Source organism: Pristiophorus japonicus, chromosome 18, assembly GCF_044704955.1.
Source record: "Pristiophorus japonicus isolate sPriJap1 chromosome 18, sPriJap1.hap1, whole genome shotgun sequence".
In the NCBI taxonomy this organism is placed as follows: Eukaryota; Metazoa; Chordata; class Chondrichthyes; family Pristiophoridae; genus Pristiophorus; species Pristiophorus japonicus.
Genome location: NC_091994.1, coordinates 116447740 through 116471311, shown reverse-complemented (window position 1 = coordinate 116471311; position 23572 = coordinate 116447740). Strand labels below are relative to the sequence as shown.

The 23572-nt window shown below is 49.8% G+C and overlaps 1 protein-coding gene across 1 annotated transcript in view; it reads left to right on the top strand.

Moving 5' to 3' along the window:
• Positions 1-16603: 16603 nt before the first annotated feature.
• The window catches only part of vwa5b1 (von Willebrand factor A domain containing 5B1), a 303883-nt gene continuing 296914 nt past the window's right edge, over positions 16604-23572 (top strand). The window contains 1 exon segment of the mRNA XM_070860664.1: positions 16604-16742. Within this exon segment, the coding sequence (XP_070716765.1) occupies positions 16604-16742 (139 nt within the window).

The window sequence follows — 23572 nt, the reverse complement described above, 5'->3', positions numbered from 1 at the left end:
GCTCCGATCGCAATCGCCCGACTTTTCTTTGCTTATTACATGTATAAAACTCTGATCATCAATTACAAGCTTTACATTTAGCTCACAGTTGTTATTACATTGAGTGAGAATGTGGGACTGTCCCTTTAAGTGTGGTGGGTTGCAGGCCTCCTTTAAGAGAGCCTTGCTATCTTTACCCCAATCCTCTTCTTCGCTTAGTACTACGTGTTGCTCCATTAGCCCTTCACCTCGTGGTTTGAGCACCATCTTTCCTCCATCCACGATGTCGGCTGCTGTGATCCTCTTCTCCCCGGGTTCTGCCACCGAAGCTGGGAAGTCAACTTTGGATCCGATTTTCTTCCTCCGGAGTCCTGCCACTGGAGCCTGGAGGGTGGGTTCGGGTCGTCTCAGCTGGATCATCTCCACGCAGTCGTGCTGAGCGGTCTGTGCCTCGGGTGCTGTGCTGGGCTGCTCTCTGGTGCCGGATCCAACCTCAGGTGGGGGCTTGCTTTGCCTCTGAGCACAGAGGTCATCAATCGCTGGAGAAATCAAATCTTCCCAGCTCCAATGGATCTTCTCCATCCACCTTCTTCCGAGTAGCGTTGGTCCATCACCTGCAACAATCCACAGGAGTAACTTGTGCACCATGCCATCATGGAGTACCTTAACATCCGCACTACCAACAACTGGGATAAGTTCATTGGTGTAGGTGAGCAGCTTTGCCTGTACCGGGACCAACTTGGGTCGTTCAGTTTGATTGTCCCATAGCCTCTCAAAGGCTTCTTGATTCATTACTGACTGGCTCATCCCCGTGTCCACCTCCATGAAGACTGGAACGCCGTTTATCTCAACTTCCATCCTCAACGGGGATCATTCTGTGGTGCAGGTAAACATTCCGTACACCTCATCGTGGGGCTGAGCTGCCTCTCTGACCACCTCTTCATAATCCGCACTGGATTCATGGACCTCTGCAGACTCTTCATCAACACGGTGAGTCCTATTTCTTTTACACATTCGCTGGAGGTGGCCCTTTGTGCTGCACATTTTGCACACATAGTCCTTAAAACGGCACTGGTGATTTCCTCCGCAACGCCAGCATGGTGCTAACCGATTAATCCCCCTTCAGCGGACTCTGAGCTAAGGGACGCGGGGGCCTGTTCTCTCTCCCCTGAGGAGATTCACGTTCTACAGTCCTGCCCCTAAAAGGCACCACTCTGTGTACAATACTTGCCGGGTTTGAGTCCTGAGGATGAGTCATCCGCCTAGAGCCGCAGGTCGAAGTCATGAATGCCTGGCTCATGGTGATGGCCTTCTGCAGTGTGACTGGTATCCGCAGATAGTAGCCTGTGAAGAAGGCCCTCGTGGCTGAATTCCAATGACAAAGATGTCCCGCAGCGCTTCGGTGAGGTGTTTGCTGAACTCACACGGTGCCGTAAGCCTCCTGAGTCCCGCAGCATATTTCGCGATTTCCTGGCCTTCGGGCCGTCGGTGGGTGTAAAACCGGTGTCTGGCTGTGAGGATGCTCCCTTTGGGCTTGAGTTGTTCTTGGATCAGCATTACAAGCTCCTCGTATATCTTGGTCATTGTTTTCGCTGGTGCCAGCAAGTCCCTGACGAGGCCATAGACGGTGGGCCCACAACTGGTGAGCAGGATAGCTCTGTGCTTATCAGCCAGTGTGGCCGGGTCACCTGCCAGGTCATTTGCTGTGAAGAAATGGGTGAACCTCTCCACAAAGGCGTCTAATCATCCCCATCGGCGAACTGCTGCAACGTACCAAGGTTAGCCATTTTCGCGTGAAAGTCCGTAATCTCATCGCCAATTGTTATTTCTTTAGATGCTCTGATAATGACTTCATGAGGTAAAGTATTGTACTTGAACTGTAGTGACCTTAGTCCATTTAATATAACTCCAGACTGAGGATAGCACATGGTGGACTCCCTTTTATACCTGGGTAGCTGTGGTGTACAGGTGACCCCTGGGCCTCCACCAGTTGCACTCTCTGGTGGTGCCAGCATAGTGTATACAGTGTGAACCTTGTTGATGGTACCTCCGGTGAATAAGTCTTCATCTTATGCAACTATACAGTGACTACACAGAGAGTATATCGATAGTATACATATATAACAGAGCCGATGCTCCGCACACCCCCAGCAGCTGCTGTCACTGGACAGGAACAGGAAGCTCGTGGGTCGGGGCACTGAGGCCCATTGCAGTGCCCCTTACGGTTAGCGTGGCTGAAGTCAGCTAACTCGACTCTAACCTGCCACCTTGCTGATCTGGACAATACCAGGCAATGCATTTACCTACTAGTCATTCAGGAGCCAAATACAGCCTTGTTATTAACAGCTCGAGAACCCTGGCAGGGGGGAGGGGCTGCTGGAAATGGCAGTGCAGTCGAAATGTATTTCACAAATATTACTGCAGCAAAAATATGATAAATTATTTTTTTTAATTGAAATGCACAAAATGTTGTTTCAAACAAAATACCATGACAGAAATGTTGGATAAATTTCACTCGAGCAACACAGTCACTGAGGCAATGATGGATACACCGGCCCGCGTGAGAGTCGATTGTTTGCACTGTTTCGTCTTCTCAGCAATATAAACTGTGTGGTAGAACTCCGGCACAAAGTTGATCAAACTGAACTTGGGCAATGTGTGTGAGACCAACAAGGTCGCTGCTTTTGTTACACCCACAGTGAAGCTGCAACTAGTACAGAGAACATTCTTTACAAATTTCCAGCTGCTCACTTTTTAAACTTCAATTTTCACCGTTTTATTGTCAGCAGAGAGCTGACTGTCCTGTCAGCTCATTAACACTGTCGTACAGTGTCTTACTGCAGTTTCTTTTACGTTATGTCTGCTGGTAAATTGCTAAAAAGGGTCAGGGAGGAAGCAGATGGAAGCAGGTCCATCAATGGGTTAAATAGGCTGCAGCATCACTGATCCTCAGGTTATGTAGGTACCGCAGGGTGTTGGGGGTATATAAAGAACTGCTGTAAGGGGGAAGTGCAGAACAGGAGCAAAGAACAGTTTCAACACATGATCACCTGTTCTCCAGGGATTGCGGTAATATCCATCTTCTGTACTTACTGACTTGTGTGTAACTAGTTGTACTCGATCATTATTGGTGGTCTTGTCAAACTGATCTACAACATTAAAATTTCACTGGCATTTGGACACCCAAGACTGATCTGCCGCTTGCCCTCACACCCCACTTAGCTGCATAGCCAATGTTGCAATCAGTTATTTGGTGCTGAATAATGACGCTAAGCTATCGGTACACACAGCCTCATTATAACATTCAAAAACGTTCATTCAAGATCCTATGCTGAATTTTCCATCTTCCAGTGAGATCCTGTCATGATGCTGGCCTTGCCCATAAAAACCTTGCGTAGAGGAACTCGTCTACTGAAGCAGGCCTCTTTAAGCAAGAAGATAGTTTTAGAATGATTGCTTCTTTATGTTTTCATGACCCTTTGTCTGCATTTTGATGCATACACAAGTTTTTTTTGTTGTGAAGGCCTTCTGTTTTTGCATTTATTTGGATCAGTTCTTGCTTTTAGTTTCTGCTCCTTGCCTTGGGGTGCTGGAATGCTCTGGCCCAACAAATGCAGGTGCACTGACTACTGAGGACTTTGGACCATCCCTGTCACTACCCTGATATGTCAGATCATTCTTGGCTTGCTGCCTCTGCCTGCCAGGAGAAGCTGGCACAGAGCTGTGCCACCTGGATCAGTAACAGCTGTCCCTGCAGAAGGAAAGGTGACCAATAGGTGACCATGCACTGCGTCCTTCCAAGCTACCCCAGGAAACATCTGCGGCATCAGGCAGTCTACAAAACACAGAAACATCGGGAAAAAGACAATTGCTACATTTGCAAGGGGTAACACCTGTGGGAAAGAGGCTCAGATTACATTGGATGCCAGGGTTGCTGGAACGCAGAAAGTTGCACATCTACAAATCAATCCCATGGTCTTCATTAAATGAAAAGATTTCCACTCAGTTAAAATTCAGGTGGTGCTTGAACACATGAACATCAGTCAGTGACTGTTATCCTGGGCGCTGCCATGATGCCTTCATTGTGTAACATTCCATGGTGCCACATATTATTTGAAAGAGGAGAGACATTGGGTGGATGACTCTTAGAATGGGACCACTCATAGCTACTGATCACACTGAGAAAGCCAGTCGGAGCAGAGAAATACCATGGCCTGGACGCCTCATTATCTGTTTGCTCTTCTGCCATTTTCACCTTCAAGAACAACATGCTGTATAATGTAGACACAGTAGAAGTGCCTCTGCAAAAGGGCATTCCAGAAGGTGAGGCCATTCTCAATTAATGCTGTGTGAGAGCACATCCTCCTCCAACTTGCTCCTGATACCAGCAAGCGTCTTCCAGGTCCACAGGAGCTGGGTGACTGCATTGACTGAATTGGTGACTTCTCTCAGTGCAGGTTGTATCTGCTTTTAGTGAAGTGTGGTTTTAAACCTAAAAAAAAAGCCTCATTCCCTTGGTGCACCTCCTGCGGCAGGGCCTCCAACATCATAAGTAGCAGTGCTGCCACACGACTCTGCTGTACCGTGTCAACAATTAGGCAACTTTTCTGTAATGTCTGTAAGCTTGTAGCTCCACATTGTGGATGTGGACGTATTGTGTACTGCAACTACAGAGTTAATAATTAAACAGAACCAGGCAGGTTCCGGTGGCTTCCGAGAGAGCTGCCTGCCATGTTAGAAAGCTGTGTGTGCTATGCTCTGTGACTATATCACATTTGGCAGCGAGATGGGATAAAAGTTACAAAATCCGAGGTAAAATACAGCACACTGTGTGAACAGCTAGAAATTCAAATGGCAGCACCCGCAGGTGTAATGGGACATTTGGGTGAATATAGATACGACCGAGAATGTTTTAAAGCATATATAGATCGGCTCGAAATGTATTTCATTGCAAATAACATAATCGAAGTTCCAGAGAATGTAGTCCAGAATCAGGCAATATTGGAATAGAAGCGAGCTATCTTCTTATCGGAGGCGGGTCTGGCATTGTACGAAACCCTGGTAAATCTGCTTGTGCCTGCCGAGCCAAAGGACACAATGCTTAAAGAGATTTTAATGAAGCTGGAGCAGCACTATAACCCCAAACCGTTAGAAATTGCTGAAAGCTATTGTTTCTGTATACGAAATCAAAAGGCTGATTAAAGTATCAGTGATTAAATTGTACCATTAAAAAAGCTATCTATTCACTGTAATTTCGGAAACTTTCAAAACCGAGCATTGTGGGATCGTTTTGTTTGTGGGGTGAAAAATGATGCGATCAGAAGAAAGTTATTGACGACGGATGACTTGACTTTTGAGCTTGCTTGTCAGACAGCGAGGTCGATGGGCATGGCCGAACAATATTCCCGAGAATTTCATAATAATTACGGTCGTCAGTCAACCGAGGTAAATCGTCTGAAGATTCAAAGTAAAAGGCGGTGGGGGCCCAAAGTCTCAGAAACTGGAAATTCTAACAGCATCGAAGTCGTGCTATAGGTGCCTGGGACAACACATTGCTCAAAGTTGTCCATATGTGAAGGCAGAGTGTTTCTTCTGCAGAAAGACTAGGCATCTTGTGAAGGCATGCCGACTGAAGGGTAAACCAGCTTTTAAAGCGATGAGTCCAGCGTTCAAAGCTATGAGTAGAAATCCCCAGAGACTACATAGCATGGAAGAACAACACCAGGACGTGGAGATGTTAGAGTTACACATCATCAGGAGCACGAGGTTAACAGACAGCGATTCGGAAAGTATCAAAATCCAAATAGCTGTTGCAGGATTCAAGATACCAATGGAATTCGACACTGGTGCATCCGTGAGTGTAATACCGGAGTCACTATACCTCTACAAATTGCGTGATTTCCCTCTGGAGAAATACAAGATAGAGCTGTGAGGCTCGGGAGAGAAAATTCCTGTGGTAGGTCATATCACCGTACTGGTGAAATATAAAGATCAATTTCATAACTTGCCTCTAATAGTAGTGAAAGGAGACAAGACTGCCTTACTAGGAAGAAATTGGTTGAGCTCACTGAAGCTGAATTGGAGTGAGATTTTCTGTGTGGAATCGAGATTTTCATCAACGGATGATGTTATCAAGAAGTATCCAAAGGTATTCTGCGAAACGGGCAGTCCGATCCAAGGCTTCAAGGCATGTGTCAGGGTACAGAAGGACACTAGATCGGTTTACTACAAGCCACGTTCCTTACCATATGCACTCAAGGAGAAAGTTGAGCAAGAACTTAAAAGACTAGAGACTGAGAACATTATTTGTAAGATAGATCGATGTAATTGGGCTACACCTATTGTTGTTGTACCTAAGTCCGATGGTAAGGTAAGATTGTGTGGTGATTATAAAGTAACCGTAAACCAGGTTCTAGAGGGTAATGTCCCCAATACATTGCCAAATATAGATTGTTCACAACACTGACAGGTGGTCAGACCTTCTCAAGACTGGATTTTATGAATGCCTACTTACAGCTTGAACTAGATGAGGAGTCCAAGTCATGTTTGACTATAAATACTCATCTAGGCCTATATCAATTTAATAGGCTACCGTTTGGAGTGTCTTTCGCCCCTGCCATATTCCAAGGGATGATGAACCAGATTTTGCAAGGTATTGAAGGGGTAGTATGTTATTTAGATGACATACTAATTTCAGCACCAAATAGGCAAATTCATAATAACATATTGAATGAAGTGCTCAAACGGCTAGAGAAGCACAGAGTACGAGTGACTGCTCGTAAGTGTGAGTTATTTAAAAATTCAGTGGAGTACTTAGGGTACAGAGTAGACAAAGATGGCTTACATCCAACCATGGGAAAGCTGGATGCAATCAAAAATGCACCCACTCCCAGGAATGTCACTGAACTTCATTCATTCTTGGGTCTTTTGAACTATTATGGGAAGTTCCTACCAAATTTGGCTACAGTATTACATCCACTGAATGAACTATTGAAAAAACAGGTCCATTGGAAGTGGTCAGAAGAATGCGATACAACATTCAAAGAGTGTAAAAGCAAATTGGTAGAGAGCACCATGTTCGTTCACTATGACATATCTAAGGAGATTAAGCAAGCATGTGATGCTTCTCCGTATGGAGTTGGGGCAGTAATCTCTCATATATCATGTAGTGGAGAGGAGAGACTAATTGCTTTTGCTTCACGCACTTTCAGTGCCAGTGAGAGTAATTATGCGCAAATTGAAAAGGAAGCTTTGGCATTAATTTTTGGGGTCAAGAAGTTTCACAAATACTTGTACAGTCGTAAGTTTACCATCGTTACGGACCATAAGCCCCTAACAGCAATCCTCCATCCAAAGTCCACAGTTCCAACATTAGCTGCAGCCCGAATGCAGAGATGGGCTTTGATTTTGTCAGCATATACATATGACATTGCGTACAGACGATCAGCTGATCACAGTAATGCTGATGCAATGTCTAGATTGCCTTCCCCATCACAGGTTAGACCGGATAGGGAAGAAGTGTTTTACTTTTCATACATTGATGAACTGCTAGTCACAGCTGAAGAGATTGGTAGAGCAACCAAACGTGACCCAGTGATGTCAAAGGTGTATGAGTATATTGTAAATGGATGGCCAAACCAGGTAACAGACAAAGATAGTCATCCATTATTCATTCGAACCAATGAATTATCAGTGGATAAAGATTGTATCATGTTGGATGCAAGAGTGGTTATACCAAATAAATTTAGGTCCAAATTATTAGCAGACCTCCATGCCCAGCACCTGGGAATGTGCTTGACCAAGAGTTTTGCACGCAGTTATTTATGGTGGCCAGGTCTTGATAAAGATATAGAGTACATCGTGAGTCAGTGTACGACATGTCAATCGGTAAGCAAGCAACCACCATCAGTACCATTACAGCCATGGAAATGGCCTCCCAGGGTGTGGCAAAGACTACATATTGATTTTGCTGAGCTGGAAGGACAACAATTGTTCATTGTGATTGATAGCCATTCGAAGTGAGTTATGGTGTTTCCAATGTGGAAAAGAACAACAAGTAAAACATTGGACATTTTGCAAAGTTTATATTCTTCATTTGGCCTCCCAGAAGAAATTGTTTTGGATAATGGACCACAATTTCGTTCAGAAAAATTTGCACAGTTCACGAGCAAAAATGGTGTGAAACATACCAAGGTTCCACCATACCATCCTGCTTCGAATGATGCAGCAGAGCGCACTGTACAAATTGTAAAATGTGCCCTCATAAATGTTAGATCCATATCCAAAGAAATGACAGTTGTCATTGGATCACAAATTGGCGAATTTTTTGATTACATATCGTAATACTCCTCACACAACTACTGGTAGAACACCAGCAGAGTTGTTTCTCAAATGACAGCCATGAACCAGATTCTCCTTGTTAAAACCAAATTTTCACAGTCCGTAGAAGAAACACAATTAAGACAGAAAGAGAATCATGATAGAGGTAGAGTAAAAGAGAGAAGTGTGAAATTAAACCAGAAGGTGAAAGTGAAGAACCATCACCATAAATGGTTAAAGTGGTTACTAGGAAGAGTAGTGAAGATATGTGGTCCTCGCACATATTTGGTAAAGATGTTTGATAATGGACAGGTTAGATTTGTTCATATTAATCATATTTTGCCTACAGGCATGGAAGGAGTTGAAGGTGGGAATGATTCAATTATTTCTGACTCATCAGATAGTTTTGATACACCAGTAGCAAATCCTAAATCCAATGTACTGGAAACAAATCCAGGAGAGAATCAGAATGAAAGTCTGAGTCCCAGTCAGGAAAACAAAGAGCCTGAAGTTAGAGTGAGTTCAAATGAAAATCAAGGAAATTCATTGGAGGAAAACGTTCCTCAGGATGAGCCTCAAAGGAGTTTAGATTCAACACCATGTTTAGAAGGTTCTGTTCGAGACCAGGACCTCAAATCTGGCACTAAGCTCATGGTCTACAGAGCAGCAGTGATACCCGCCCTCCTATATGGCTCAGAGATGTGGACCATATACGGTAGACAGGAGAAGTACCACCAGCGCTACCTTCACAAGATCCTGCAAATTCACTCGCTCAGACCACCATGCCCAGCATCGAAGCACTGACCACACTCGACCAGCTCCGTTCGGTGGCCACATTGTCCGCATGCCCGACAGGAGACTCCCTAAGCAAGCGCTCTACTCGGAACTCCTACACGGCAAGCGAGCTCCAGGTGGGCAGAGGAAACATTTCAAGGGCACCCTCAAAGCCTCCCTGATAAAGTGCAACATCCACAACGACACCTGGGATTCCCTGGCCCAAGACCGCCCTAAGTGGAGGAAGAGCATATAATTGGAACTTTATACTTTGATCAGAATTTCCATATTGTGGGAGTAGAACATTTTGAGCACCTCGAGTCTCGTCGCCGAGAGCATGCAGAAACCAAGCGCAGACAGCGGAAGGAGCATGCGGCAAACCAGATTCCCCACCCACCCTTTCCCTCAACCACTGTCTGTCCCACCTGTAACAGAGACTGTAATTCCTGTATTGGACTGTTCAGCCACCCGAGAACTCACTTTTAGAGTGGAAGCAAGTCTTCCTCGATTTTGAGGGACTGTCTATAATGATGACAACCCCACTTTGGTCAAGTTCACAAAATTGGAGCTTCTAACTACAATCTTCTGGCTCTATGCTACCTTAAATAGGTGTCAGTTTGAAGTTGTGATTTGCAGTATAATTATATTGTTAGTATAATGGTGGAGGTGGCAAGTATTACACCATGGCCTAGTTAGATTATTAATTAAACAAATCTCTCATAGTGAAGGACTTATTTATGTCTGCTTGTGATATTTATGTGATTTAGAGGAATGACAAATGATCAAATTACTGTAATTATGGAACTAATTGGGCAATATTTCTAATTAGCTTACCCCCACACACACACCTACTGTCATTATTGCTGCTTTTGACTGTTCTTGTACTAAGATCATAGCATGTCCCGTAATATGAGGTAGTGCACCACTTATAGGTACAATCACAGTGCAACGTTTTTCAGTGTGAGTAGAGATGCCAGTGGAGCATGTTGGAAGAAATAGAATTAGAATAAATACATTAAAAGCCACCTGCTTAAAGAATGGTCGCAGTGCGCTTTTGGCCAACACAGAAGGACGCATGGATACAAAGGGAAAAAAGCAGCCAGATATAATGGGCTGGATTTTCGGCTCTTTTGTGCTCTTGTTTGCACCCAAGTGGGCCATTAAATGCTGTTTTACCGGCTGATTTACCTCCTGGCTGGAAGATTTGGATACTGGTTAGCGCCAGCACAAAAACTTACTGCACGTAGTCCATTGTATCATGCTGGTTGCTATTGGCAGGCGGCTTCAAGCAAGAAGAAGGGCTCTTGGCCATGTCGGTCCACGGATGAGGAGAGGTCGAAGACGTCTGGGGCGGAGATCTTATCCCCACGGTTTACAGGGACGATCGCTCATACCTCCAGCTCTCTGAGGCGCAGTGCGTCAGAAGGCTGCGCTTCCGAAAGGAAGTGCTGACAGAGATATGCCAGCTCCTACAGGCAGACCTACAGCCTACCAGCACCAACAGGACTGCACTGCCTGTCGCAGTGAAGGTGACTATGGCGTGGGCCTTTTATGCCCCCGGCTCCTTCCAGGCAGCAGCAGGGGACATATGCAGAATCTCTCAACATGCTGCATATCGCTACGTTCGGCAAGTTACAAGGGCTCTCTGTACACCCGCAGAATGGACTTCATAAAGTTCCCTATGAGCAGGGTCAGCCAGAATGAGAGGGCTTTAGGATTTGGCAGAATTGTAGGCTTCCAGAGGTTCAAGGAGCCATTGACTTCACACATGTCGCCTTGCGAGCACCAATACACAATGCAGAGGTATTCAGAAACAGAAAGGGACACCACTCCCCAAACATACAGTTAGTGTGCGATCACAAGCAGCACATCCTCACAGTCAATGCCCGCTATCCAGGGAGTGCACACGATGCTTACATCTTGCGTGAGAGCAGTGTCTCATGAATGTTTCAGTGAGAAAGACAAGGACACGGCTGGCTGGTCGAGGACAAAGGATACAGCCTAGCCACCTGGCGCATGACCCCACTCTGCAACCCCACCGCAGAGGCTGAGCAGCGCTAAAATGACAGCCATGCAGCCACACGCAACATCATCGAACAGACAGTTGGCATGCTGAAGCAGAGCTTCCGATGTCTGGACTGCTCTGGAGGCAGCCTTCAATACACCCCTCAACAGGTCTCTGAATTCATTGTGGTGTGCTGCATGCTACACAACTTGGCCACCATGAGGGGCCAGGCATTGCCGGTGGGGATTGCAGGCCAACTCAGGAAGAGGAGAATGACGAAGAGAAGTCTGGTGAGGCACCGATTGCAGAGCCATACGGAGGAGGCAGCGTGGAGATGCTGCCGCAGCAAGACCTGCACGTCGCCAGCTCATAATGATTGGCTTTTGGTGAATGGGGGAGGTGGGGTAGACTCACGACCCTGTGCCACCATAAAGCCTCAGCTTCACTGAATTCTGCACTGAGACACACAACACCAATGGCAAAGGTCAAAGTAACATTTTTATTAAAACTAGTAAGAAACAATACCCCCCAACAGCACCAAACGGTACAATAAACAAAACCAAACTAAACAATAGGCTGCATTGTGCATCAAATCATTGAACAACTACATTTTTCAAACACACCTATTTACAGGTCTCCTTATCTGCATAAGATTGCGCCACCCCTTAATGGGACTTTCCCTGACATTCCCGCCCCTCCTCGCTCATCCCCCTCCCATGCCTGTTGCTTCCCCTCAATGAGGCCTCAGTGTACAGCAAGGCTGCTTGAGGGCTGCCGTGTTATGGGACCAGGCAGTGCAGACGTAGTATGACGACCAGCTCTGGGCCTGGAAGGCCCGGCTGCGGACTGCTGCCCCTCATCATCGATGGAAGCACTCACAGCTGCCTGGGGTGTGTACCGTGTATGGTGCATGGTTGGTGAGTCAGTGGTGGGAGCCGGAATGCTGCCATCTCGAGGACGGACAGCGCCTTCCATTTCCTGAGAGCCACTGACACTCTGAGCCTCAACATCCGAAGCACGATGTGCCTCCACAACTTGCTGGCCTGTTTCGGCACCATCCCTTCCCCATTGCACAGTGGGGAATGTAGAGAGGAGACATCGACCACATCACATCACCAAGCTGCAGCGTAGCTTGTGCCTGCGGTTCGACCGAGGCTGCGATATGATCAAGGGCACATGCCACACAATATGGAACACCACTGTTGCTGCTGGAGGCCACCTGCCTCTGTGTGTGGGCAATAATGGCTTTGCTTGAGTTCTGAGTTGCAACTGCAATGCGTGTCACAGCCTCTGCAACAGTCGCAGAAAGCTTGTCGATGCTCTCTGGGATCCAACCCAATGCAGCCATGAGCTCACGGAGCATGCCTGTGTTCTCCCTGGACATTTTCACCAAGTCCAGTTCCATGTCTGCCTGTTCTTGAGCAGACCTACTTTGGCAACTCACCCTCCGGAGAGCTGGCCTGCGAGATTTCCCTCTCGCACCTGTTGCTGTAGGTGACTGGGGCAAGGAGCCTCCGACGACTCGAACACCGCAAAATTGTCCTGGTCCCCAGATGTGGTGTCTTGTATCAGGACAACTGGTGGGCTTGACGGCTCAGCCACCTGAGATTCCTCACCAGCCTCGTCATCTCCACCATGGCCAGATGTTGATGCCTCATGGGAAGGTTGTCGCGATTGTGGCTGTTCTTCTGCAAACACAAAAAAAACATACATGTGGTTAACAGTGACAGGAGGAAGGTAGCATGCACATGTACGTTTGAAGGCTCGCCACCACTTCATTATACGCCTCAATGCAGTCACATCAGTCGCGCAATCCATTTACATGCCTTCACTACTCTTGGGGGCTATGCATCACCCCCGGCAACTGCCCAACCTGGTGCTCCACTGAGTGCCAACACCTGTTCCTCAACATCAGTCAATGGAAGAATTTGAGACGGACGCCCGCCTGTGTGTAGCTGCTCCCTATTGTGAGAGTGCTTCAACTGAAAATTGAAAAATAGGAGGGGTTCAGAAAGGGTTCTTCTCCTGTTTTGCCAAATATGCCGACCATACTTCAGTAGGTGAGACTGTGTGGATGTTCTCATGACTTCACTTCAATCTGTGTGCATGTTGCATGAGCTTTGTAAGCGATTGTTAGGAAGTGAGAGGGAGGTAACATAGGAGCTGCAGGTGAACTTTATGAAACCCATAGCAGCAGGGGGAGTGTATTACGAGGAAGGTTCTCAATGATTAGGGACCAAAAGTGTATGTGTATCTTCATTAAGAGGCAATGGGTAGCGAAGTCAACCTTCAACTTTCTTATGGATTGTGAAACCCATCCCACAGACTGTATGACTTTGAAACTGGCCATATGCATGAAATACTTTACATAGTCTCTGAGATTCATGCTGGAAGGATAGGAGGCATACATAAGTGTGAATGGTACTCACCCTGACGACCCAGTAAGGTCGCTGTACTTTTTCCTGCATTGTGTCCCAGTTGTGGGAACAGTGTCTGTTGCAGAGACCTCCTGGGCAATTTCTTTCCATAATCGCTTGAAGATTGCTGGCAGCGGTCTGGCTCCCTCAGCCAGTTGGAGTGAGGACCACCTCCTCTCCACAGCATGCACTAAGCCCTCAGAAGCCTCATTCGAAAAGCGGCTAGCACACTGCCTTCCGTCCTGCTGCTCCATCGCTGCAAAAGTGACAGAAGTGGTGGGAGGTGGGGGGGGGGGGGGGTCATATGCGCATGCTGCAGAAAGCTGACACGCAGGAATTAGCGATCGCGACTGGAAAAAAAACCCAACTGCGCATGTGCAAAATGGCCGCCTATTTTACCGCCGCAAGTTTCGGCCGGGACGCACAAAGTCCGTTGTGTAACGCCTGATTTAGCGCCAATCCTTATGCATCTTAATTTTTTGCCGAATCTTCCAGTCGAGGGCACAAACTTATTTCAGGTGGTGTCTTTACCACCCCGCCGCGATTACCGCCCCAAAATTGGAAAAGCCGAAAATCCGGCCCCAGTACTTAAAGGAATGGGCCTGAAATGTAAAATATCTCCGCTCTATCATATATAAAGCTGCATTTACATTGTGCACTAAGAATTATTTTGAACTTCAACACTTGGTGGAATTGGCAGCTGCTTTAGGAAAATCAATCGACAAATGAGTGGAAAGAAAGCCTTACATCCATCATCATGTACACAGTGAGATTGACAGTAAATTGTAGTTCAGGTTCCTTATAAGACTCATTTCTATAAAGTGTATTGATTATTGATACATTTGCAGACCAGCGGTGAGGCGATTGCTGGCAGAAAGGAGGAACCAGTTAAGTGTACTACATAAGAGATGATACCACTGGATTCTCATACGCAAGAAAATATAAAAGAGCGTAATGTTCTCTTCACTCACTTTAAATTGATTTTCTTGTAGATTGAAAGTGGGTCCCAGTCTGTAAACTGTAAATGCAGCTTTATATAAGACTATTATAAATTATGGTCATCATTTCTGTGAAGGAACGAGGTCTGTGCTGCTTCAAATTATAAAACTGTGGTCCTATATCCAGATATATGTCAGGTTCAGTGTTATCAGCCATAACAGTAAGTGGACCACATGTCCCATATGTGTATACAAGCAGAGAAGTCCTGCTACAATGTGTACAGGGTGTTGGTGAGGCCACACCTGGAGTACTGCGTACAGTTTTGATCTCCGTATTTAAGGAAGGATATACTTGCATTGGAGGCAGTTCAGAGAAGGTTCACTCGGTTGATTCCGGGGATGAGGGGGTTGACTTATGAGGAAAGGTTGAGTAGGTTGGGTCTATACACATTGGAGTTCAGAAGAATGAAAGGTGATCTTATTGAAACGTATAAGATAATGAGGGGGCTTGACAAGGTGGATGCAGAGAGGATATTTCCACTCATAGGGGAAACTAAAACTAGGGGACATAGTCTTAGAATAAGGGGCCGCCCCTTTAAAACTGAGATGAGGAGGAATTTCTTCTCTCAGAGGGTTGTAAATCTGTGGAATTCTCTGCCCCAGAGAGCTGTGGAGGCTGGGTCATTGAATATATTTAAGGTGGAGATAGACAGATTTTTGAACGATAAGGGAGTGAAGGGTTATGGGGAGCGAGCAGGGAAATGGAGCAGAGTCCATGATCAGATCAGCCATGGTCTTATTAAATAGCAGAGCAGGCTCGAGGGGCCAAATGGCCTACTCCATGATCTGGAGCGTACCTCTCACTGCCCAAAGTCTCATTAAACGATAATATATCCCAAGATTCAAAACAGAGATTCTTTGCTTTTAATACTGAAATATAAAACACAAAACCATGAGGGTTCTCCTCTTCACTACAGCTTCAAATCAACAACTGATAATTTTACATAAAATATATAAATAAACAGTAACAATTCCTGTGCTCTTTGGTTTTGAAAATGATGAAGACGTCACCTTACTATCCAAATAGATGTAGGCTTGTTTTTCTAGCTAAACTATTCAAAGCTAGAAGAAAGCAGGCCCTCAGTGTCTTCGAGAGATAGTGATAGAGGCAGTGAGAATCATCGCCCTGAAACATTAACTCGGTTTCTCTCTCCACAAATGCTGCCTGACTGGCGCAATATTCCCAGCATCCATCATATTTCACTTTTGTAATTGGAAGAGAATAGTCTTCATAAAGTTTCTCCTGCAAAGTGTGCTATTATTCATCCAGAGAGAGTGGTGCAAGACGAGACTCACAATGTGCTGTGGAGATTGGGAAAGATGTTAGTGGGGTGGGCAGGGCAGGAGAGGGTCCAGGCATTCAGAATTTGAACTACCTGCAGAGAATCTCATATAAAAACTGAACTCAGAATCAAAAACGATCCAACACAACAATACTTGCTTTGGTTGTGATTCCCCCATCCGCAGCCTCCCCTGCCCACAGTTTCCCAATCCTTCTCTGAGCTCTGTTCTCCCACTCTACAGATTTCCAAAGTTAAAAGACAATTAACGGCATCAAAGCACCGGATAGAAAGATAATAAATATCCAGAATATGTGTAGCCAACGCAACATTGCTTTACAGAATTCATGTACATAGACATTCCAGTATTGCTTGTAAGGAAGCTACTCTGCAGATTTAGCTTTAGCCAATACAGGTCAGAGTAAGGGGCAGTGTTTTGCTACAGCTAGCTATCAGAAAGTGGTGATTTGATACGAGCTCCACATACTCAATAGTGTTTTAAGGTTTTATCCAAGTAAAGATTAGGTATTACTTTGCAAGAGTTGAAACTGTCTGAAATTTGAAGTAGTAATATGAACTCTAATTGTAATCAAGGGAAGCTACCTGTGTTTGATTCTCAATTCATTTTCTAAGAAGTATAAAATGACAAGCACTCAGCTGGTGGTGCATTGGAGGTTGTCCAACAGACTGTGTGGGTGGTTTAATATTGTTGGGATAATGAAGATGACTTTTCACTAATTTTATTTTCCCTACCAGGTTGTTGCCGGTTGAGCAATTTCGGACATTGCTGTACGTGTGCGTACGAACACAAAATAAAAATTCTCCAACAAAATGCCAGGGCTTATCAACCGAGACAACAACCTCAATCTGCCTTTAAGTGCCTCTGAAGTCACATCATGTATGAGAGGCTACACCCTTGGGATGTCGGCCTCGTTAGCTTATGCTAACATGGAGGATCACCCTGTCGAAGGTATGTAATCATTAACTGCAGAATACATTAAAGGGATTTTGGTTTATAAAGAATTAGATATGTTACTTCTTGTAAATTATTTGACAGACTGTGAGCACTGAAATGGAACATACAGCTGTAAAATGAACATGGATTAAAACACGTTTTTGTCCCAAGTGGAGAGTTTTGATGCTACCCAATTCCTGATGCTCTCCCTCTTCCCACCCGCAACAACCATGGAGAAAATAGTCAGCTGGTACAGTACAGTCAACCTACTCTCTGCTCACCCGCACTTCAAAGGTTTAAAACCAGAGGTCTAAATGCTGGCATTGCCAATACAGAGCATCTGCTGTCTGTGACACCAATTTGTTGCTCTACCAACTGGTAACTTCTTCCGTAGTCTGTTGTGAAGAGAAAGGCAGAACATCAGGTGGACTGGTGTGTGGACAGGTGGGTTGGAGTGGTGGAGTGGTGGGTCAGTGGGTCGGTGGGTCGGTGAAGTGGTGGGTCGGTGGGTCGCTGGAGCAGTGGGTCGGTGGGTCGGTGGGTCGGTGGGTCGCTGGAGCAGTGGGTCGGTGGGTCGGTGGGTCGGTGGGTCGGTGGAGCGGTGGAGCGGTGGGTCGGTGGGTCGCTGGAGCAGTGGGTCGGTGGGTCGGTGGGTCGGTGGAGCGGTGGGTCGGTGGGTCGGTGGAGCGGTGGGTCGGTGGGTCGGTGGGTCGGTGTGGCGGTGGGTCGGTGGATCGGTGGGTCGGTGGGTCGGTGGGTCGGTGGGTCGGTGGAGCGGTAGGTCGGTGGGTCGGTGGGTCGGTGGGTCGGTGGAGCGGTGGGTCGGTGGAGCGGTGGAGCGGTGGAGCGGTGGGTCGGTGGGTCGGTGGGTCGGTGGAGCGGAGGGTCGGTGGGTCGGTGGGTCGGTGGGTCGGTGGGTCGGTGGGTCGGTGGAGCGGTGGGTCGGTGGGTCGGTGGGTCGGTGGAGCGGTGGGTCGGTGGAGCGGTGGGTCGGTGGGTCGGTGTGGCGGTGTGGCGGTGGGTCGGTGGGTCGGTGGGTCGGTGGAGCGGTGGGTCGGTGGAGCGGTGGGTCGGTGGGTCGGTGGGTTGGTGGGTCGGTGGGTCGGTGGAGCGGTGGGTCGGTGGAGCGGTGGGTCGGTGGGTCGGTGGGTCGGTGAAGTGGTGGGTCGGTGGGTCGGTGGAGCGGTGGGTCGGTGGGTCGGTGGAGCGGTGGGTCGGTGGGTCGGTGGAGTGGTGGAGCGGTGGGTCGGTGGGTCGGTGAAGCGGTGGGTCGGTGGGTCGGTGGAGCGGTGGGTCGGTGGGTCGGTGGGTCGGTGGGTCGGTGGGTCGGTGGGTCGGTGGGTCGGTGGAGCGGTGGGTCGGTGGAGCGGTGGGTCGGTGCAGCGGTGGGTCGGTGGGTCGGTGGGTCGGTGGGTCGGTGGGTCGGTGGAGCGGTGGATCGGTGGGTCGGTGGAGCGGTGGGTCGGTGGGTCGGTGGAGCGGTGGAGCGGTGGGTCGGTGGGTCGGTGGAGCGGTGGGTCGGTGGGTCGGTGGGTCGGTGGGTCGGTGGAGCGGTGGGTCGGTGGGTCGGTGGGTCGGTGGAGCGGTGGGTCGGTGGGTCGGTGGGTCGGTGGGTCGGTGGGTCGGTGGAGCGGTGGGTCGGTGGGTCGGTGGAGCGGTGGGCCGGTGTGGCGGTGGGTCGGTGGAGCGGTGGGTCGGTGGGTCGGTGGGTCGGTGGGTCGGTGGAGCGGTGGGTCGGTGGAGCGGTGGGTCGGTGGGTCGGTGGAGCGGTGGGTCGGTGTGGCGGTGGGTCGGTGGAGCGGTGGGTCGGTGGAGCGGTGGGTCGGTGGGTCGGTGGGTCGGTGGAGCGGTGGGTCGGTGGGTCGGTGGGTCGGTGGAGCGGTGGGTCGGTGGGTCGGTGGGTCGGTGGGACGGTGGGTCGGTGGGTCGGTGTGGCGGTGGGTCGGTGGGTCGGTGGAGCGGTGGGTCGGTGGGTCGGTGGGTCGGTGGAGCGGTGGAGCGGTGGGTCGGTGGAGCGGTGGAGCGGTGGGTCGGTGGGTCGGTGGGTCGGTGGGTCGGTGGAGCGGTGGGTCGGTGGAGCGGTGGGTCGGTGGGTCGGTGGGTCGGTGGGTCGGTGGGTCGGTGGAGCGGTGGGTCGGTGGAGCGGTGGGTCGGTGGGTCGGTGGGTCGGTGGAGCGGTGGGTCGGTGGAGCGGTGGGTCGGTGGGTCGGTGGGTCGGTGGGTCGGTGTGTCGGTGGGTCGGTGGGTCGGTGGGTCGGTGGGTCGGTGGAGCGGTGGGTCGGTGGAGCGGTGGGTCGGTGGAGCGGTGGGTCGGTGGGTCGGTGGGTCGGTGGAGCGGTGGGTCGGTGTGGCGGTGGAGCGGTGGGTCGGTGGGTCGGTGGGTCGGTGGAGCGGTGGGTCGGTGGAGCGGTGGGTCGGTGGAGCGGTGGGTCGGTGGGTCGGTGGGTCGGTGGGTCGGTGGGTCGGTGGAGCGGTGGGTCGGTGGGTCGGTGGGTCGGTGGGTCGGTGGGTCGGTGGAGCGGTGGGTCGGTGGGTCGGTGGAGCCGTGGGTCGGTGGGTCGGTGGGTCGGTGTGTCGGTGGGTCGGTGTGTCGGTGGGTCGGTGTGTCGGTGGGTCGGTGTGGCGGTGGAGCGGTGGGTCGGTGGGTCGGTGGGTCGGTGGAGCGGTGGGTCGGTGGAGCGGTGGGTCGGTGGGTCGGTGGAGCGGTGGGTCGGTGGGTCGGTGGGTCGGTGGAGCGGTGGGTCGGTGGAGCGGTGGAGCGGTGGGTCGGTGGGTCGGTGGGACGGTGGAGCGGTGGGTCGGTGGAGCGGTGGGTCGGTGGGTCGGTGGGTCGGTGGGTCGGTGTGTCGGTGGGTCGGTGGGTCGGTGGGTCGGTGGGTCGGTGGGTCGGTGGAGCGGTGGGTCGGTGGGTCGGTGGGTCGGTGGAGCGGTGGGTCGGTGGGTCGGTGGGTCGGTGTGGCGGTGGAGCGGTGGGTCGGTGGGTCGGTGGGTCGGTGGAGCGGTGGGTCGGTGGAGCGGTGGGTCGGTGGGTCGGTGGAGCGGTGGGTCGGTGGGTCGGTGGGTCGGTGGGTCGGTGGAGCGGTGGGTCGGTGGGTCGGTGGGTCGGTGGGTCGGTGGGTCGGTGGAGCGGTGGGTCGGTGGAGCGGTGGGTCGGTGGAGCGGTGGGTCGGTGGGTCGGTGGATCGGTGAGTCGGTGGAGCGGTGGGTCGGTGGGTCGGTGGGTCGGTGGGTCGGTGGAGCGGTGGGTCGGTGGGTCGGTGGGTCGGTGGGTCGATGGAGCGGTGGGTCGGTGGGTCGGTGGAGCGGTGGAGCGGTGGGTCGGTGGGTCGGTGGAGCGGTGGGTCGGTGGGTCGGTGGAGCGGTGGGTCGGTGGATCGGTGAGTCGGTGGAGCGGTAGGTCGGTGGGTCGGTGGGTCGGTGGGTCGGTGGGTCGGTGGGTCGGTGGGTCGGTGTGGCGGTGGGTCGGTGGGTGGACAGCAGCAGAAAGTCCAATGACTTTAAATGGAGAAAGATTGCAAAGTGCCGCAGTACAGAGGGACCTAGGGCTACTTGTGCATGAAACACAGAAGGATAGTATGCAGGTACAGCAAGTAATCAGGAAGACAAATGGAATGTTGGCCTTTATTGCAAGGGGGATAGAGTATAAAAGCAGAGAAGTCCTGCTACAACTGTACAGGGTATTGGTGAGGCCACACCTGGAGTACTGCGTACAGTTTTTGTCTCCGTATTTAAGGAAGGATATACTTGCTTTGGAGGCTGTTCAGAGAAGGTTCACTCGGTTTATTCCGGGGATGAGGGGGTTGACTTATGAGGAAAGGTTGAGTAGTTTGGGCCTCTACTAATTGAAATTCAGAAGAATGAGAGGTGATCTTATGGAAACGTATAAGATTATGAGGGGTCTTGACAAGGTGGATGCAGAGAGGATGTTCCCACTGATTGGGGAGACTAGAACTAGGGGGCATGGTCTTAGAATAAGGGGCTGCCCATTTAAAACTGAGATGAGGAGCAATTTTTTCTCTCAGAGGGTTGTAAATCTGGAATTCGCTGCCTCAGAGAGCTGTGGAAGCTGGGACATTGAATACATTTAAGACAGAAATAGACAGTTTCTTAAACGATAAGGGGATAAGCGGTTCTCAGGAGCGGGCGGGGAAGAGGACCTGAGTCCATGATCAGATCAGCCATGATCGTATTAAATGGTGGAGCAGGCTTGAGGGGCCGTATGGCCTACTCCTGCTCCTATTTCTTATGTTCTTATGGACACATTGGAGTTTAGAAGAATGAGAGGTGATTTTATTGAAACATAAGATAATGAGGGGACTCGACAAGATGGATGCAGAGAGAATATTTCCACTTATAGGGGAAACCAAAACTAGGGGACTGAGGGCTAAAACCTCCACTTTTTTTGCATGCTTAACGCCCACTTAACGCCCATTTTACTGCTGAAATGACGTATAACGCCCAGATATCACCCATTCTGGCACAAAATGGAAACTGACGGCCTTTTTTAGGAGATTATCGCCGAGCGTTATTTTCCCAATCGGCTTAACGGCAAGAAAAAATATCACTGCCCGCCCACTTTTTTGAGGCGGAATCAGCAGAATGGGTGAATTCAACGCCCATTATATCGCCCAACGTTAATTTCCGAACGGAATTAACGCCGAGATTCAATATTAACGCCCGCGACTTGTTTTTTGTCGTAAGGAGCATATATATACGCAAACTAGCGGCCATGGAGGTCGCCCATCTTCAATTTACCACCTCGCACACATAAGAACATCAGAATTAGGAACAGGAGTAGGCCATTTAGCCCCTCGAGCCTGCTCCACCATTCAACAAGATCATGGCTGATCTGGCCGTGGACTCAGCTCCACTTACCCGCCCGCTCCTCATAACCCTTAATTCCCTTATTGGTTAAAAATCTATCTATCTGTGATTTGAATACATTCAATGAGCTAGCTTCAGCTGCTTCCTTGGGCAGAGAATTCCACAGATTCACAACCCTCTGGGAGAAGAAATTCCTTCTCAACTCGCCAATATCGCCAACTCTCAATATCGCCAACAATATCGCTCGCTCAAAAAACCACCCACAAAAAGTGGAACTAACCGGAACGAACGCTAGCGGTGTGGCTGGCATTTGTTAAATCCCACTCTTACATGAGGAGCTGATATCGGAAAGATTTAACTGAAAGAGCGCTAATGAGTGACAACGCTGACACAGTGCTGTGTGTGTGCAGCTCAGACATCAATGGTGCCCATCACTTTGGTGCCAGTTGAAGTTTACGTTGATTGATGTTAAGTTGTATTTAACCCTTTCATGGTAAGGAATCACCAGTGTGCAACGGTCCAGCTATCTGAGACAATGCACAACAAGGTTATGTTCAACAACAAAAGTTTAATACCAACATTGGTCTGAAATCATAAATATCACAGCCAATAACACCCAACCCCTGCCCACATTCCACGTTTTCCACCATTGACATAAATCACATGTTCAACATGTCCAGCAACACAGAATACAAAGGCAAAGCATGGTCCCCAGCCCCCATACATTGCAACAAATTGCATACACCCAGATGGAGATATAACACAGCCATCACCTGTGCACATGCACCTCACTTTCCTTCCCCCCTCCCCTTCTTCTCCCCACCTCTACCACTTCCCCTCCTCGCTCCACGGTGCCTGGCCGAGGATCTCCTCAGGCGGTGCCTCATTGGGGGGAATGAAGGCAGATGTGATCGTTGGACGGGTACGGGCGCGGGGGGGGTGCCGAGAGGGCACCATTCTTTGATGCAGAAGCAGGATCTTTGTCCTTGCTCTCACCTATCGTTCGCAGTGGTGGTGCGGAACCTAGGGGTGGAGTGCCGCGCTCTGGGACCACTGGGAGGGCTGTGGCAGCAGTGTTCGTGGCTATCACATCTAGGGACTCCGCCATCCACGGAATGTATTCTGTCCTGGTGGACAGGTGTCGGGACATGGCCCCCCAAAGCTTCGATGAGCTGATCAGCAATGTCTACAATCCTCCTGAACAACTGTACCATCTCTCCGCTGTCATGTTGCGCTCGTGGAACAGACCTGCCGCGTCCACGAGACTGCCACGGGGTCGGTGCCGTCCTGGGGACAAATGGGGTGCCCTGTGGAGAGGTGCTTGGGGCCGGCACTTCCAGAGTAGAGGTGGGAATGACCGGAGTACCACTAATGGCCTTGGGGTGGAATGGCTTCTGGAGCGTGGCGATGCAGGTTCCTCGAAGTCCGCGCTCTCATCCGTGGAGAACAGACCCAGCGGATCGACGGGCGAGAATCGGACCTTCTCAGCACCAGATGTAGTAGGATCGTCCACCGAGTCCTGCCCCGCCCCCCCACCTTCTGGCCTCTGTGGTCTTGCCTGGGGCCGTGCTGCTGGCTGAGCTGCAATACCCAATGAGGTTGTTAGAGGAGAAGGGGGTGCTGGGGTGACAAGGTGAGACCAGCGCTACACACACCAAATGCACGACAAAAGCACCCCCGCTCTCAAAATCATCACAGACTTCACATTTCATCACCATCAACACAATTGCATTACAATGATTCTCATTAGGCCAGCATTATTTCTATGACACTTTTAGAAATCATCTATCATATATGATTGGTCGGATATGAGTTGGTGTGGCATCTATTGACTTTACATCACACAATGGTGTAAGCTTTACTCACGTGGCATCACTTCAGGGTCTGCAGTTGCGACCATGGCTGTCCAGGGGTGCTTCCCCACGAGTGTGAACACTCGCTCCTCCATCTCAGTGATGTCGCTGGGGACTGGTGGCCCCCCACCCGTTCGCCTCTGCACGGACCTCATGGTCGATAGCTTC